General features: G+C 36.8%; 2 protein-coding genes across 2 annotated transcripts; one reads left to right on the top strand and one right to left on the bottom strand.

The window, feature by feature from the left end:
* The first annotated feature begins 1,472 nt into the window (after positions 1-1,472).
* On the top strand, positions 1,473-5,529 carry LOC113740344 (probable arabinosyltransferase ARAD1). The gene is made up of 3 exons (XM_027267947.2): positions 1,473-1,672; positions 1,973-3,286; positions 4,354-5,529. Exons 2-3 carry the CDS (start codon positions 2,339-2,341, stop codon positions 4,885-4,887), a joined length of 1,482 nt encoding a protein of 493 aa, XP_027123748.1. The 5' UTR covers positions 1,473-1,672; positions 1,973-2,338; the 3' UTR covers positions 4,888-5,529.
* A 3,202-nt stretch (positions 5,530-8,731) lies between these two features.
* Positions 8,732-15,134, bottom strand: LOC113740305 (uncharacterized). Its single transcript, XM_027267887.2, has 8 exons — positions 14,880-15,134; positions 13,752-14,051; positions 12,665-12,736; positions 11,995-12,059; positions 11,401-11,557; positions 10,559-10,642; positions 10,366-10,455; positions 8,732-9,237 (listed from the first exon to the last, which is right to left on the bottom strand). The coding sequence occupies exons 2-8, from the start codon at positions 14,022-14,024 to the stop codon at positions 9,079-9,081; spliced, it is 900 nt and encodes a 299-aa protein (XP_027123688.2). The 5' UTR covers positions 14,025-14,051; positions 14,880-15,134; the 3' UTR covers positions 8,732-9,078.

The following is a 15,134-nucleotide window of genomic DNA, read 5'->3' as shown; positions in this document are numbered from 1 at the left end:
CCATATTTTGTTTGTTTACTAATTTCTTTGTACTTACGTTAATTAGTTGAACCTCACCCCAGTTTGGTACCATATTAGTTGAGCCCTTGTCCAGTTGATCTAATTCCAAGTTATAACAAAACCAGAACAAGAAAACAAAGTACTGCTGGCCAAATGTTTCGCTATAGAGGGCCCCACGGACTAACAAGCAAGTCAACATAGCAAGAGGAATTCCCCATAGCTTGTACCACATGCATTTAATGTTGTCCCCCCAGTGGTTGTTTATCTAAAACTCCATTAAATAAATACATCTTATTTAGGCCACCAGTTTTAAATTCAGAATCTCCTGTATACAATTCCTTCTACGGAACCTCCTTTCTACTAATAAATACTTGATGAATCAACCTTTGGAAAAAGTTCATTGGTTGAATCCAAATGACATAAAACAAAGAAAAATACAAATATGATCTGTCTAATGGACACCCATAGGACATTAAATTTTGTATTTCAATGATTGTTTATACTCCCTCCGTCCCACTTTGATAGTCCTGATTTATTTTTCACACGGTTTAAGAAAAAGTAGTTAATTTTGTTGGAACAATCAATTTAGGTAGCTATTTTCCTAAAATACCCTCACATTAATTATAGTATAACTTTACGGGAACTTGAATTGATGGTAAAAAAAGAATCAATTCTCATTAAATGTGATAGGTTTATAGTAACAACAACTTATATCGAATAAAGGTATTTTAGAAAAATTAAAATACAACTACATTCTTCAATTGGAAAGTGGACTACAATTTGGGACAGACGAAAAAGGAAAACGAGACTATCAAAGTGGGACGGAGGGAGTATAATTTTTCCTCTAATAAGCACTTTTTTCTTATTTCTATGAGCAGAAGATTCTAAATTTAGAATATATTATTTTCAATTTTTCCCACGCAACCCTCCTCCCCAAGCCCCCCTCCCCCAACTAAACACTTGATTGATTAATCAACATTTGGTAAAGTTGATGCACATTGGTTGAACCCAAACGACGTAAAACAAAGATAAATACAAATATGCTTCCAAAAAAAAAAAGATAAATACAAATAAAATAAATCCAAAAATAAACCTTGGTCAACGTTTAATTATGTACCATTAAGAAGTCTAGGTAGCGATGGGCAAGTAGTCTGTATATCAAGTCTACAGTAGACCCATTAAAAGGACTCGTACCATATGCCTTTCATGTTGTACTTCCTATAATATGAGGTCACCTTTGATCATTGAATGCGTGGTCTATTATAAACCAAACGTACCTAAACACAGCCAAGAAGCATTAGTTTCCGCACCATCTACCAAAACAGTGACACGTCATCATTTTGTCCAGCGTACAAGGAAAACTTCCTAATAAAAAGTGATTCATTTATTCCGGTAATAAAGGGGTTTTGTTCTTTTGGGCACGCCAAAAGTGTCTTGAAACTACTCTCTCCTTTTTTTTTTTTTTTTTGTTGGTCCACTTTCAAGAATGGCATAAAAAGCTGAATAGTCAATTAATAAAAAGACTAGAGAACTAGTCTTGATTGATATATAGATTGTCATTAGAGCAACTGGATCAAACTTCTTTTTTGGGTGCCTGCGGGCAATGCTCTCTTAACTGGGACCCTGTCTGCTTCAAACCGATCAATATTTAGCTCAAGAAGAAGCTAATTAGGTAATTTGCATTTTTGTTTTATTTGTGATATTGTGATATTTTCCCATGAAGAATTAGTTAGTCTTGATGACCAAGATCCTAAGAAATAGCTACTGTAGTTAATATTGTATTGTTCTGTTTCGTAAAGATCATACCTTTAGGAATTGCTACTTTTCTTGAGCTGAAAAGGGTGCGTGCGTGCGTGCGTGCGTGTGCGTGTGTGTGTGTGTTTTTTTTTCTTTTCTTGACCTCCTCTTTTGGATGAAATTCTTGGGAAAGTTTTAATATTTAGTTATTCTTCTGTATTTATTTTGCCTGCAGGTTGATATTCCTGATTCTTCTGAACGGTGAGAACAGAGAGTGATTGTAGACTTAGGCAAATACAGAGGAAATTAGCTCTCTTTTTCTTCGGTTTTTATTTCGTGGGATGTGAAATTTTGGATTTTGGGTGAAAGGTTAGAGTTTATGGACTGAATTGGCAACCCCTTTGAGTATTCCTACTTATTTGGATGGCATTGACACTATTCTGGAGCTTCATTTAATTGTTTCTTAAAAAGGAACAGGTGTTTTTTGTGTAGAATCTAAGCCCATTTTGTCCTGGAAGGAAGTCATTAATTTCTCTTCTTGAAGGTACTAAGCTTCAAGAGGTTCAAGAAAGTGACTTTTTTCAGTTCTGCTTCTTGAAAAATGTCTACAATGTCGGAGAAAAGTATACTACCCTCAAGGTTTCTTTCTTGCCTGATAGGCCTTTCGCTGTTTCTTTTACTTCTTTCATCATTGTCCCTCTTCCAATTTTGTGGCAGTTCTTTCAGAAACATCTCGGTTCTTCAGGTTTTCCTTGTCAATAGTCCATCTAGTTGCTCGAAAGACAATGTCAACCCTTCTGAAACTTTAACTACTGAAGAAGTTAGAAATGAAGAGGTTCCTTATGTGAATTTCACTGAGAAGTTGGATGGACTAGGACATGATGCAAGGAGAGTAAAATGTGATCCAAGTAAGGCTCTTCTTAGGGTCTATATGTATGACTTGCCTGCTGAATTTCATTTTGGATTGTTGAATTGGAGAGGAGGTGTGAATCAATTGTGGCCTGATGTTAGTGATCTGCATCAAGTACCTTCATATCCTGGTGGTTTGAATTTACAACACAGCATTGAGTACTGGCTCACACTTGATCTCCTATCATCAAATTCTCCAAATGTAGATAGACCATGTACTGCCATCAGAGTGGAGCATTCGACTGAAGCAGATATCCTGTTTGTGCCATTCTTTGCATCTCTAAGTTACAACCGTCATTCTAAGCTTCACGGGAAGGAGAAAGTCAGTGTGAACCGATTACTGCAAGATAAATTAGTTGAGTTTCTGAAGGATAGGGATGAGTGGAAACGATTGCATGGGAAAGATCATTTGATTGTAGCCCACCATCCGAATAGTTTGTTGAATGCAAGGAAGAAGTTGCATTCTGCCAAGTTTGTGCTTGCAGATTTTGGAAGATACCCTCCTCATGTAGCAAATCTTGACAAGGATATAATTGCTCCCTATAAACATATGGTGAAGACAATTTCATCTAGTGACTCAGCCCCATTTGAAAAACGGCCCACACTGGTGTATTTCCAAGGTGCAATCTACAGGAAAGCTGTAAGTCTCTGCTCTTATTTTCATTTGGTTCTTCTACCCTAGAATTGTTTAATCTTTACACATTTTGTCTGCAATGTTGATCTTGTGTTGCAACCCGTGAGTTGGAGCCTCTTGGGTACCCTGTTTTGTTGTTATTATTCCTACAATCTGTGTGATGTGATCCTAACTTTAGGGAACGTTTTGGGGCTGAAATGTGGTAACTGAAAAGGTCTTCTGAGGTTTTCACTCAGTCAGCATTGAGCATTTTGAAGTCCTCCAGCTTTATTTACCCATATGACTTAAAATGGAAGGCTTGCAAATTGCTGCTGTTATGCATGAAACTTATTCTTTTTCACAAAGAAAAAATTACTGAGTTTTATAAGAACCTTCAAATGGAAAATGCATTGGTTTTAGATACTGACAAGAAATCTGCAGGACGACATAGTGGTTGAAATGGTCATTCCGGCTATAACCTCACATCAGACAGTCATATATCCATGAATTCATGATTTTAGAATTAAAACTACTTTGAATTATGGTAACCAGGAGTTACTTTTAAAAGAAATACTTCACATTAATATGGAATTGGCATCTTATTATTCAAGTCAGGAAAATGTTGGTATTGTACGAACATGAGCGCATATATTTGTTTGTACATAATCTTGTTTTCTTTGTCGATAGTCATACATGCAATTACAGATGTACTTATGCATTGTCTGATTTGGTATGATGCTGATTGTCTGTTATTAGCTTCAATGTTTGTTAAGTTCCCCAGTTTGTTGCTACAATACCTACTTTCATTGAACAGAAATCTGGGCCACAGTGGTATAGTTTTTTGACGTCCAGCATCCTGAATAAACAGATTCTATCAGCTCATTCAAAGCCATGCAAACTCGTTCACCATCTCCAGTTAGATAACACCCTTACCTCCCCCTTCAATTCCTAACAACCTAATCATACCTATACAGAAACTTTTGTTGCTTTCTTCTGGCTCACCATTTGGTCATAGATCTAAGTCTGGATTTTCCTTTTCTACAAGTCCTGATGATAAAGTTTAAATTCTCATGATTTTTCTTTTTAATTTTCAGGGTGGCATAATTCGTCAGGAACTCTACTATCTTCTCAAAGATGAGAAGGATGTACATTTCACATTTGGAAGTATTGGAAGTAATGGTATAAAACAGGCATCCCATGGCATGGCCGCATCCAAATTCTGCCTTAATATTGCAGGAGATACTCCTTCCTCGAACAGGCTTTTTGATGCCATTGCTAGTCATTGTGTTCCTGTGATAATTAGCGATGAGATTGAGTTACCATTTGAAGATATCTTGGACTACTCAGAGTTCTGCATATTTATCCGTGCATCAGAAGCTGTGAAAAGTGGTTACCTTCTGAATCTTCTGAGGGGAATTGAGCGGGACAAGTGGACCAAAATGTGGGAGAAACTAAAGGACATTGCATCGCACTATGAATATCAATACCCTTCTCGACCTGGTGATGCGGTGGATATGATTTGGCAGGCTGTTTCAAGGAAGATATCTGGTGTAAAGTCAAGTGTCCATAGGAAAACCCGATATGAGAGGACACAGATTCTTGTTGAAGGCCAATCATCTACTTCATGAGAACCCCACAAGAACTTTACTGACTTGGTAAATAGAGTTCCAACTATTGGAATCTGGGGGTTCTTGAAAAATGGGCTTATAGGGTCATTAGTATCTTTGTGCTGCTGTTTCTCCTGCTAAGATCCTCTTACTCTTTGTAAAGTAAGGAGCTTTAGAAAGTATAGGGGTCAGAATTAGCCGTTCAGAAATTTTTGCAACCTCAGCTGAGCCTATTCTTTATTATTAACCAAATAACCAGTGGATCAGAAAATTTTCCAGAGAAACAGAGGTTGATATTCGTAAGCGGGCGTTTTCCACTTTGAACTTACCTTGTTTTAGATGATTGGTGGACAGCCTGGACTACCATTAGCAGTACTGCAAATTCAGTTATGCGTGACAAGGTATACAGTGAAGATAAAACATTATTCAGAAGTTTTCACGTCAGGTGGTGGTTCTAGAGAATTTGGCAAAGCAGGTAAAAGAAATCTTTCAAGAAGTTTACACATTTAAGTTGTATGCTTGAGGATATTACATGCAAACAAGCACTGGATCAGAGTTGGAAAGAAACACTATGGAGGTTAGTTGTATCCAGAAAATGTTTAAGCTATAGTTAAAAATCATGTTTATACAATTGTAGTTTCTGATGAGACAGTTCCATCGGCATCTTCTCAGCTTCTCTTTGATACAAAAGCCTGAACTTTCAACTAAGAAATGATAAAAGAAGAATCGAAACTCAACAAAGCTATAGTTTCTAAACACGTGAGCAAGCCAACCAACCTAAATTTCTGCATCATCTCGATCTAAAGCAGGCGGTCCTTTATCCAGCACCATGTTTTGTCTTTACAATGGAACACCTAAAACAAACCAATCTGTTGCGAACATCAGCATCTGTTGTGAATGGGGTCTGACCCTCTTCGAACTCTCCGTTTGTTTGATTGGTTTGGATCAAACATCGTTGCAGGCGCAGGAGCTAAATTTAGCTGCACATGCAGGCCCTCTGAAGCAACAGAGTTTAGAATCCGCGAACTTCTTAGGAACAATAACTCTCCTTCATGTAATCTGAGAGCAAGATCTATACTTCTAAGACCAGAAACCTTCTCTGGTTGGAAACAGAAGGATCCAATACAGACAATTAGTATGATCATCCTACAAGAAGAGAAGCTCATTTTTGCTGCAGTGCGAAAGCAAGGGGGATAACGGGTATCTCTTGTTTTGGACAATAAGAACAGAATAGGTACTTTGTCTAAAGAGTAAAGACTACACTATACTGTCTGGTTCTTGATGCCTCGTTCTGCCATATATAAACATCTGCCTTATTTTATTTTTGTGGGATTTGGTTGAATAAAGGTATAAAGCATAGAGGGGCCCTGAACATCTGAAGAAGTTAAGATTCACCCAATGATAAGCCTGCCATAGAAGTAAATGTAAGGCTGTTTTAGAAGACACTGACTGGTTTGAACAAAAGTTAAACTGGAACATCATTCTAGGGAAGCCAAGAATCTTTATGTAGGTTCCCCACATCTCTATCATCTGCCTTGCTCTTTTGGACCAAACAAGGACCATATCAGACTCTTAGAACTGTAGACCAATTGGCCAAGTCATCAGACCATATTCTCACGTGTTCAACCACTCTTTTTGAGTTATGAAGTAACTGAATCTGCACCCCTTGGCTCAGCTCAATAGACAGATGAAATTAATTGTGAGCCCTGCAAGATACAGGACTATAGGAGACGTCAAATATGGTCACCAAATTATATTCCCCTTAACGAGCTGACTACCCAATGAAGCATAAGGTACAGGCCCGACTGAAAGTTAGGAGTTCAAACCTCTACACTTGTAGTAAAATTCAAAAGGTGTGTAGCAGTGCACCCCTTTGGTTTAGAGGTAGAATCCTCTCCCTCTAATCTCTCTTGATTTAGTTGGGCCCTCTTCTAATATATATTAGAGTAAAAGTAAGAGTTATCGATTGAATATATATATATATATATATATATATGTATATGTATTTGCGCACCAATGCACATGCAAGGATGTTTGCATTTGAGGGCGCAAAAAACTATATTTGCAAGAAACATAACACGAGATAACGATACTATTTACGTGACACTAATTATTTGTTGATTGAACATAGAATAATATTTGATTTAATTTTTCAATAACGCGTAGCTAAAATTAGGGATTTTAACCCAACTTGAGCTTTGAAAAGCTCCAACTTTTTTGTCCTACAGCTCACCAATTAGATGAATATTTGTGTTTTGACTCCAAATCCTATCAACACAATTAACCAGGGCATAAATCATAATATGTGATGTATAAGGATAATGAAAAGTATCTTCAACATTCTTTTGTAGCCTTAGGAATTTGAATATTGAATTACAAAGTGTGAGTGGCTCCTTCGGTAGAACAAAGGCATAAGCCAGCCAAAGTTGAGGTTGCTACAGTTGCAAGAAAGCTAGATAAAGCTGGGGGAATGTTGGGCAATGTGGGGATAGAAGCCTCTTCTAAAAAACCAAATCCCTGCTTTATGCTATCTCACTTTAGCATTCCAAGCTCTTCTCTCTATGCAAACAAAAATCCCAGTCTTGGTTTCTTGTGCTTAATGGATTTCCTTTATGCTTTTCTTTTCTCTTCTCTATCTTTGTTTTTAGCAGCCATGACCATAATTAAATCCATTCAAAATTTTAACAACGAATTGAACCCCATAACACCAAATTATGGCCTTACCATTTCATTTTCTTGCTCCTGGCCAACTCTAGTTTCTTCTTGTTACCAAATTGACCCCTTTTTTTTTTTTTTTTTTTGAAAAACCCCCATGCAAAGGAACCCTTAACATATGTTAATCCAGAACCAAATGCCATGTGATTAAGAAATTTTTTGATTAGGTTTGCATTAGAAAGTACACGAAATTTCTTATGTTCCTGGAGGAATGGTGTATTGGGGGTGGTTTATTTACAAGTTATTAGTAAAAGAGATGGAAATGCAGTAATGTGATCTAAAAGCCAGTCAAGAGTATTTTGTTTAGATTCTTTTGGCACGGTTTTAAAGCAAAAAAGAAACATACACGAGCAGTTGCTTTCAGATTATGCATCCTAGGACAATCAAATTTCAGAAGATAAACCTTGTTATACACTTATACATCTTATCTTAATCAATTTCTTGGCTTTTCTTCAAAGCGTCTAAGGATCCAAAAGAAGATTAAAAAGAGAAGAGAAGAAAATCCCAAAACTTATCTTCAAGGCAAGATTGTTTCATTGCTTCAGTAATTTGCTAAATCTCTCAAGCACGTTTCTGTGATGGATTAGTGGGATGAGATTGGTTTAAATTGTTGAAAGTGTCTCATCCCATGTTTCGTTCATCTTGGAATAGGTTGTAAAAAACTTTTAAAAAATTTTGTAAACTTCAAAAGAATTGGTTGAGCAAGGCTAAATATTTGCTGAATTGAAAACTGACAGTCAAGATTTACCTTACCCCTAAGAATTGAAAGCATGTTATTTCCACTAATTGATTGTTCCATAATTAATTGTGAACATAAGCACCAAAAAAATTCAAAAACCAAATAGGGCCTAACGGTAAAGAGATCACCAACTGATCCAATAACACCAAAGTCATCTGTTCATCAGCTAGGCAGCAAAGCAAAAAAAAAGGGGGGTAGCCCAAGTAACTAAACAGGGAAAACAAATTACAAAGCGGCCAAGTCTCCCTTGTCTCTTAGATTCTCTACAGCTGCAGATATCAGGAAATGGTTAACTTACAAAAACCAGTTTTAAATACATCTTAGCAGATTCCTTTTCTGGTACTGAAAGCCAAGTAAAATGCATTCAACTGAACACTATAACAAGGGGAAAAGCAAAGGTGTTAACAGGAATGAAGACAAAGAACGGTCATAGTCATAGTATAACAGCTTCTTGAGCAAGTACCAAGTACAAATCTTCACTTATTTACAGAATAATCATATTGAAAATTAAAGCAATCCACAGCAGCAGCTGAAGTGATTGCTACTTTAATATGTAGTTTACAGGTCTTATACAATGATTGAAGTTAAGATATCGTGGACAGCAGGATCAACCCACAACCAGGAAAAAGAAACCCGCAGAAACAATTGCAAAGATCAATACATATATTTCCTCTGGTGCTGTAAAAAATGTCGGAAGAAACCGTAATCATCAGTACATTCCTCTAGACAAGCTTAGAAGAAGACGGGAAACCCAGAAGTCATTGAGCTGGCCCTGTATGTGCAGTTACTGCAGGTTCGTTTGCTGCTACAGGCGCTGGTGCTGGTGTAGGTACTGGTGCAATTCTGACTTGAATACCCCTACGTTGCCCAGCCTGCAGCAGAAAAGCGACCTCAGCTGCAGCCAGTGCTGCTGCTTCCTGGTTCAAGAGAAGAAGATGTAAAGAAGAAATCAGTAAGGACATATAATGCAATTTCTACTAACAGAATAAAAGATAAACACAATATGCAGGAGCTAACAATTTGCTACAACCAAGCCATACAAATGAAATATGGGTATTTTCCCCCCTAAACAGAGTAAATCAACTCTCTAGACCAACCAAAACACACACGTGCAAAGAGCATAACTTAAATTAGAAACAAAAAGCCACTACGTGAAAGTCAAAACAAATCAAACGTAAAGCATTGAACCCAACAACAATATTGGAAATAAGGCTGTACACGAGTCGAGCCGCCTGCGAGCTGTTTGAGTCAAAGCCCTAGTCGAGCTCAAGCTAACCAAGTTGAACTCAAGTTCAAAGATACTTAACTCGTTAGCTCGCAAGCCGACTCGATTATATATATATATATATGTATATTTTATATATATAATATTTTTTATTTTAATAATGAAATTACATATATATCCCTAATATTTTATTATTTATTAAGAAAAATTATTATTTTATTCTTTTTTTTAAATAAAATAATTATAATTATTTAATTTTTTTAAGCTCAAGCTCCAGCTTTATACTGAGAGCTTGTCGAGCTCGAGCTTCATAAACCTAAGTCGAGGCTCGGCTCAATTAGGCCAAATCTCGATTCCACTCAGCTCGTTTGCAGCCCTAGTAATAGAAAATCAACCTATAAACAGAAGCCCATGTAAACATGTGCACAATGACCTAATTAAAATAAATGCAGGAGTCATTCTCAGAACTCCTATAATTAGTTGAAGATGTGCCAGATAATTATAGTCATCAAGCAACAATTTTCACATTGACAGCTATAAAACAATAGCACAATGAGGAATCTTCAGTCTACTGCAATGACCAGAGTACTTGTAGAAAAGTTTAACCACCCCATCCCCAGGAACAAAATTACAACCTGAAAGGGGGGAGAGAACGAGAGAATAGAAAAGGAGAAGAAAAAAAGAAGCATGTAATTGCATATAGGGCACAGCAAAATGGTGCAACATTTGAGCCTCCTCCCTCCCTCCTAGCTGCAACTTGGTGTTTGCATAAAATTATCAGAGGAAACATAACAAGATGAGCTATAGAGATGGCTCTAACCTGTCTTTGCCTTCGACGCTGCAATACACTGATGGCCCAAGCCATGATATAGCAAGGAAGAAGGAAACCAGCAACCCGGAGCAAGAAAAGCTACCAAGGAACAGCAGATTATTGGACACAGTCAAACATAACATAGATGCTCAATACCACCAACTACAGATGCTGAAGGAAAGCCAGAGTTCAATCCACTTACAGCGAAGAAAGTAGAAACATCATCATCATCCCCATCACCATTTCCAATGGTAAGAGCATGCCTCAAGAGTAGAAGAGCCATTAACTGCCACACAACAAGAATTAAAATATATAACTGACATGCCTCAAAGAGTAGAAGAGCCATTAACTGCCACACAATATGAACTGAAATCTGAAACCGCTAATTAATTACCCATAATCCATAGACATGACACTAAAAAATCAAGCTATTAAAAAGATGGATTCGACCCATTTTTTTGGCACATGGGGCTGTGAGAGAGAGAGAGAGAGAGAGAGAGACAGGGGGGAGGGAGGGAGTAACCAGTGCTCAACTTCGTTATAATATGGAGAAAGGGACCAAAATTCCACCAATGCAAAATCAAATTGACCAAGGAGAAATTAGGGGGAATAAAGTTAAGAAGGAAAACAATGCTTTTTAATAGTATGATTAAAAATGGTTGCACCACAAAACATGACTTTAGGGCTGCAAAGCGGAGAACTGCTCAAGATCATGGTAGTCCTGCCAAATTCAGATGATCACCTAAAGAAAGTAATAAAACAGAGGAGTATCACATGTTAAGCATTTGGAGCAATCCAGTCTCAACCACCACACCATACAGAACCCTATTCTTTTTTGTTTCTCTTCTCCTGACTCCAACACCAGAACATGTAGAGCAGAATATGTAACCAAAGATCCACCTCATAATGTTAACATGACCTTTAACTAAATTTCATATGACCTCCTACTATATTTTCCAGGACAAAATACAATTACAAGAGCTATCCAACTTGCCAAGTAATAAAATATGAGCATAAGGGCAAGAAAGGATTCCAGTGACTAACAATTAAAGCAGCAGAACGGCAGAATGCAGCTCCACTTGCGCTTGAATCAGCATATTCATCATATTCCGGCTCCAGAAGATGGCGCTCAGCAGTGGCCATGGCTATAAGTCGAGGGTCATTCAGATCCACAGGAGTACCAGCAATTGTCCATCCCTCACTTTGAAGATATAATCAATAGATTAGGTCATAAAACAAAACAAGGGCAAATAAATATCCAACAGCATGTAAACTTACTAAAATCAGTTCATTAACAAGCAAGGGTGACTGACATCCAGAGCACTTTTGAAATATTAACGTGCAAAAATGTTGAACAGGCTATCAAATTTAGGAGCATCAAATGCTGAAACTGTTTGCATAGACATAAATCAACAGTATCCTTGCATTGCTCAGATAAATTTCAAGCTTCAAATTAATCACCACGGAAACTAATGTAAAAGCTACACTTTTGCTTTACCTTCATAATTTCTACATGAAGTACAATCACAAACTAACATTTATGAGCATATTCAGAAAGTAACTTCCAGCAATCAGATGATATGCATATGACTCTTCAACAAATATGGGAAGCATAAGGATGAAAGAAATGAAGCTTACCCAATGTCAATGGCTGTATCTTCAGGATGAGTAGGAGGCGGAGCAGTATAATTGGGTTGGTAAGGCTGCGCATTTAGAGATCAAGACTTTACTAAGTTACTTTTAGCAGTTCATCATTTGTGTAAGTGTAATCAAATTAACACAAATTTGCACTTGATACTAGATATCTACTGGAGGACTTTGCAGATAAATTTCAAATTATTTGACAATTAGACTTTGACAAACTCCCAGTTAAAGGAGCACCAATTTCATTCTCCACCATAGATGATAAAAGATAAAAAGTCACCTCTTCAAAAATAAAAAGTAAAAAATAGAAAATGAAAAACCCATCCCACCTTCTGTTCTGGTCTTTCCTCTGTAAAACCATTTATTGAACTTTACAGCATATTTATTGCTGAAGCAATAAGGTATGAAATAACATATCTATAAAACCAACATGATCCCATATTAAAATGAGCAAAAGACATTGTTCCCCTACAAATGTGATTTCTTTATTCATGAACCCATCCTTAAATCAACACAATATCAATCAGATCCGTAAAATTAACAGTATCACACAGGTCTAGACATTCTTTTTTTTTTTTTTTTTTTTTTTTTTGAGGAGTTTGGCAGTGGTCAATAGTAAAAAAGAATTCAAATTATAAGCAAATTAAGAAGGTATTTGGCTTACCTGATGACAGATCTCACAAGTAATGCCTCCTTTCTCATCGCACCAACGTTGAACACATGCTCTATGAGCAAACTGATATTTGACAAGGTCAAAGCAAATTCTCAGAAGCAAGAAAATGTCATCTAGCAAGACAGGTGGCACAAGATCGAGCAAGATCATCACTCACACAATAAGCATGCATGCATTTACTTGCAGAATCGAAGACAAATAGCATAATTTGAAACTGATTCATCAATCCATTGGAAATAATTCTAAGTGAGAAAACAAGAAATTATGACTCAACCTTCTTGACTAATAAAGTTCAACAAATAATAATGAGTTGGAGACAGGCCAGAAAAAAAGGACAATTTTTGTGTGTTAGTTATACAAAGTATCATGTAATGCACCAATGAGCTAAGCTCTGTGTGCGGCAGCAACAATGATGTCTATAGAACTCTCATCCTTTAATGAATCAAGATGAGCATAACCAAAAGTCCCTTTTGCTTTTGTGTTCAGGAACTTCAATTTTGATTTTGAACCAAGCAGACCACATATCCTAATCAACATACTTTAAGGCTTGTGCCTAAACAGATCAAGTATCAGATGCCTCAAATTATTAAATTGAGATGATGACGCAAATCACCGTAATTCAGGCATTGTCTTTTTCAAGCAGATTTTATCAAATAAAACTAGTATCTGGTCATGACATGAACAAAACCACCAATCCCTATTAATCAGGACAGAGAAGCATTATGCTGAAATATTAAAGCAACTCCTACTTTCTCGAAGGAGGATTTAGACAACAAAACACGGCCAAATAAAACATCTAAAATTGCTTAACCATAAGTTTTCACAGGTTGATCCAGCCCAAATTATTTTGCAGCAATAGCTCACGATATATATCAACTTCAATGCACCAAACAGGAAGCACAAATATTACAAAAAAGATTATGAAGTTTTTGATCACGTCAGCTATTTAAGTAACTAAATTGGATAGAGTGCATTCATAATTTCCTTAATATCAATAGCTGACGGGATCGAAAACTTGTCAAAATTTAAAGGTACATATGCTCAAAGATTAATATTTCCAAACTTCAGCAGAAAGTACCTTCAAGCTGCCACTGCAGGCACATGGTACCTCCAAATTCTTGATACTATCTTCTTCCTGGCAAATACGACATTCCACAGTTTGAATAAGTGGTTCATCTTCACCAACATTGTCGTCTTCGTCCTCCTTAATGTCAATGACTGAAGCTGGAGGATTAACCAGGGGAGAGCTAGAACGTTCTACAGAAGTCCCTGCACCCTCTGACTTTGGTGCTGATTGCAATGCATCAGGTGTGATTACATGGTCCACCTTAACTATCAAGTCCTCTCCCATCACTCTCAGTCAGATTGATCCAGCAAGCTACAATAGAAACACGATCGACAATATTTATTTCTCTTACAAACAGAACTTCAGAGACAACAACCAACTCTACAGTCAACAAATGCATGCAGAAGAAAATAATCACCTTTCCCCTTTCAATGGCCTAGAAAGCAATAAATTATATCAGTTATTCAGACAAGGAAAAATCTAAAAACTTTCTTCATCAAGAAAAAGGGATATCAGAATGCAACTATTCAAAACTTAGATCAAGCATCCTAAATTCACTAATGAGATCCACATAAAGCCTCAACCACTTTTAAGCAATCAGGAGTTGGAAGTAAATTTGCATAGCATCTTGCCTAAAGCTGGAATATTTTTATTCAACTTAATTGACCAAAAGAAGAATTATAAGAAAAAAAAAACCACGCACACCCAAAATTTCAGCAATCAGACAGAGCCTGAACTACATCATAGAAGTTGGAAGAACATTGCAATAATAAAGGAAATAAAACCAGCAAATCCTCCTCAGAGACTTTAAGTTCAACCACCATAAAATACCTTTAAATTCTCTAAAAAAACTAAAAAGAAAGTGGGGCAAAAGCCAGCAAAAGTCTATATTCAAGACAGCAAATGATGCTGATAAACAAACAAAAAATCGAATTTCCCAGATGAAGAAAACAATACCCAAAATATCAAGGCAAGGCAAGGCACAAAAAGCATCGATCCTTACAAGGACCCAAAGCATCAAAGAAAATGAAAAAAAACAACAACAACAAAAGGGATGCAGTAAAAGCAAGTAGCCAAGAGAACCCACATGATAGAATCAAATGAAATTCAAGAGATTGATCAACAATACTAACTACTCACCAAGATAGAAAATTGACGGATAAAACCAAAGAAATAAGAAATCCCTGTCTTCTGAATTTGAATAATGTTTCTTTCCTTTGCTTTTTACAGCCCAGAAGAGAAGGAAAAGTCGTCTGAACTTGATATTCAACTCCGTTGATCCGGTGAACTAGATGATGAAATTGGATTTGTCTGATTGCTATTTCGTACTACTAGAAAAGAGTATAGATAAATTTTCTTCCAAGTCTACGCGTCGATATTCGTACCGGGACCAAG

The sequence above is a fragment of the Coffea arabica genome, chromosome 4c (genome assembly GCF_036785885.1).
Source record: "Coffea arabica cultivar ET-39 chromosome 4c, Coffea Arabica ET-39 HiFi, whole genome shotgun sequence".
In the NCBI taxonomy this organism is placed as follows: Eukaryota; Viridiplantae; Streptophyta; class Magnoliopsida; order Gentianales; family Rubiaceae; genus Coffea; species Coffea arabica.
The sequence above is the reverse complement of the archived record's forward strand: the minus strand, read 5'-3'. Positions and strand labels throughout refer to the sequence as shown.

Bases quoted from the DNA above. Each gene is read 5' to 3' on its own strand.
- LOC113740344 (XM_027267947.2), top strand. From the start codon at position 2,339: ATGTCTACAATGTCGGAGAAAAGTATACTACCCTCAAGGTTTCTTTCT. The intron at 3,287-4,353 runs GTAAGTCTCTGC...TTTAATTTTCAG, and splicing joins GTGCAATCTACAGGAAAGCT to GGTGGCATAATTCGTCAGGA.
- LOC113740305 (XM_027267887.2), bottom strand. From the start codon at position 14,024: ATGGGAGAGGACTTGATAGTTAAGGTGGACCATGTAATCACACCTGAT. The intron at 10,643-11,400 runs GTTAGTCACTGG...GTTGTGTGGCAG, and splicing joins GCCGTTCTGCTGCTTTAATT to TTAATGGCTCTTCTACTCTT. The intron at 10,456-10,558 runs GTAAGTGGATTG...GTTCCTTGGTAG, and splicing joins ATGTTTCTACTTTCTTCGCT to CTTTTCTTGCTCCGGGTTGC.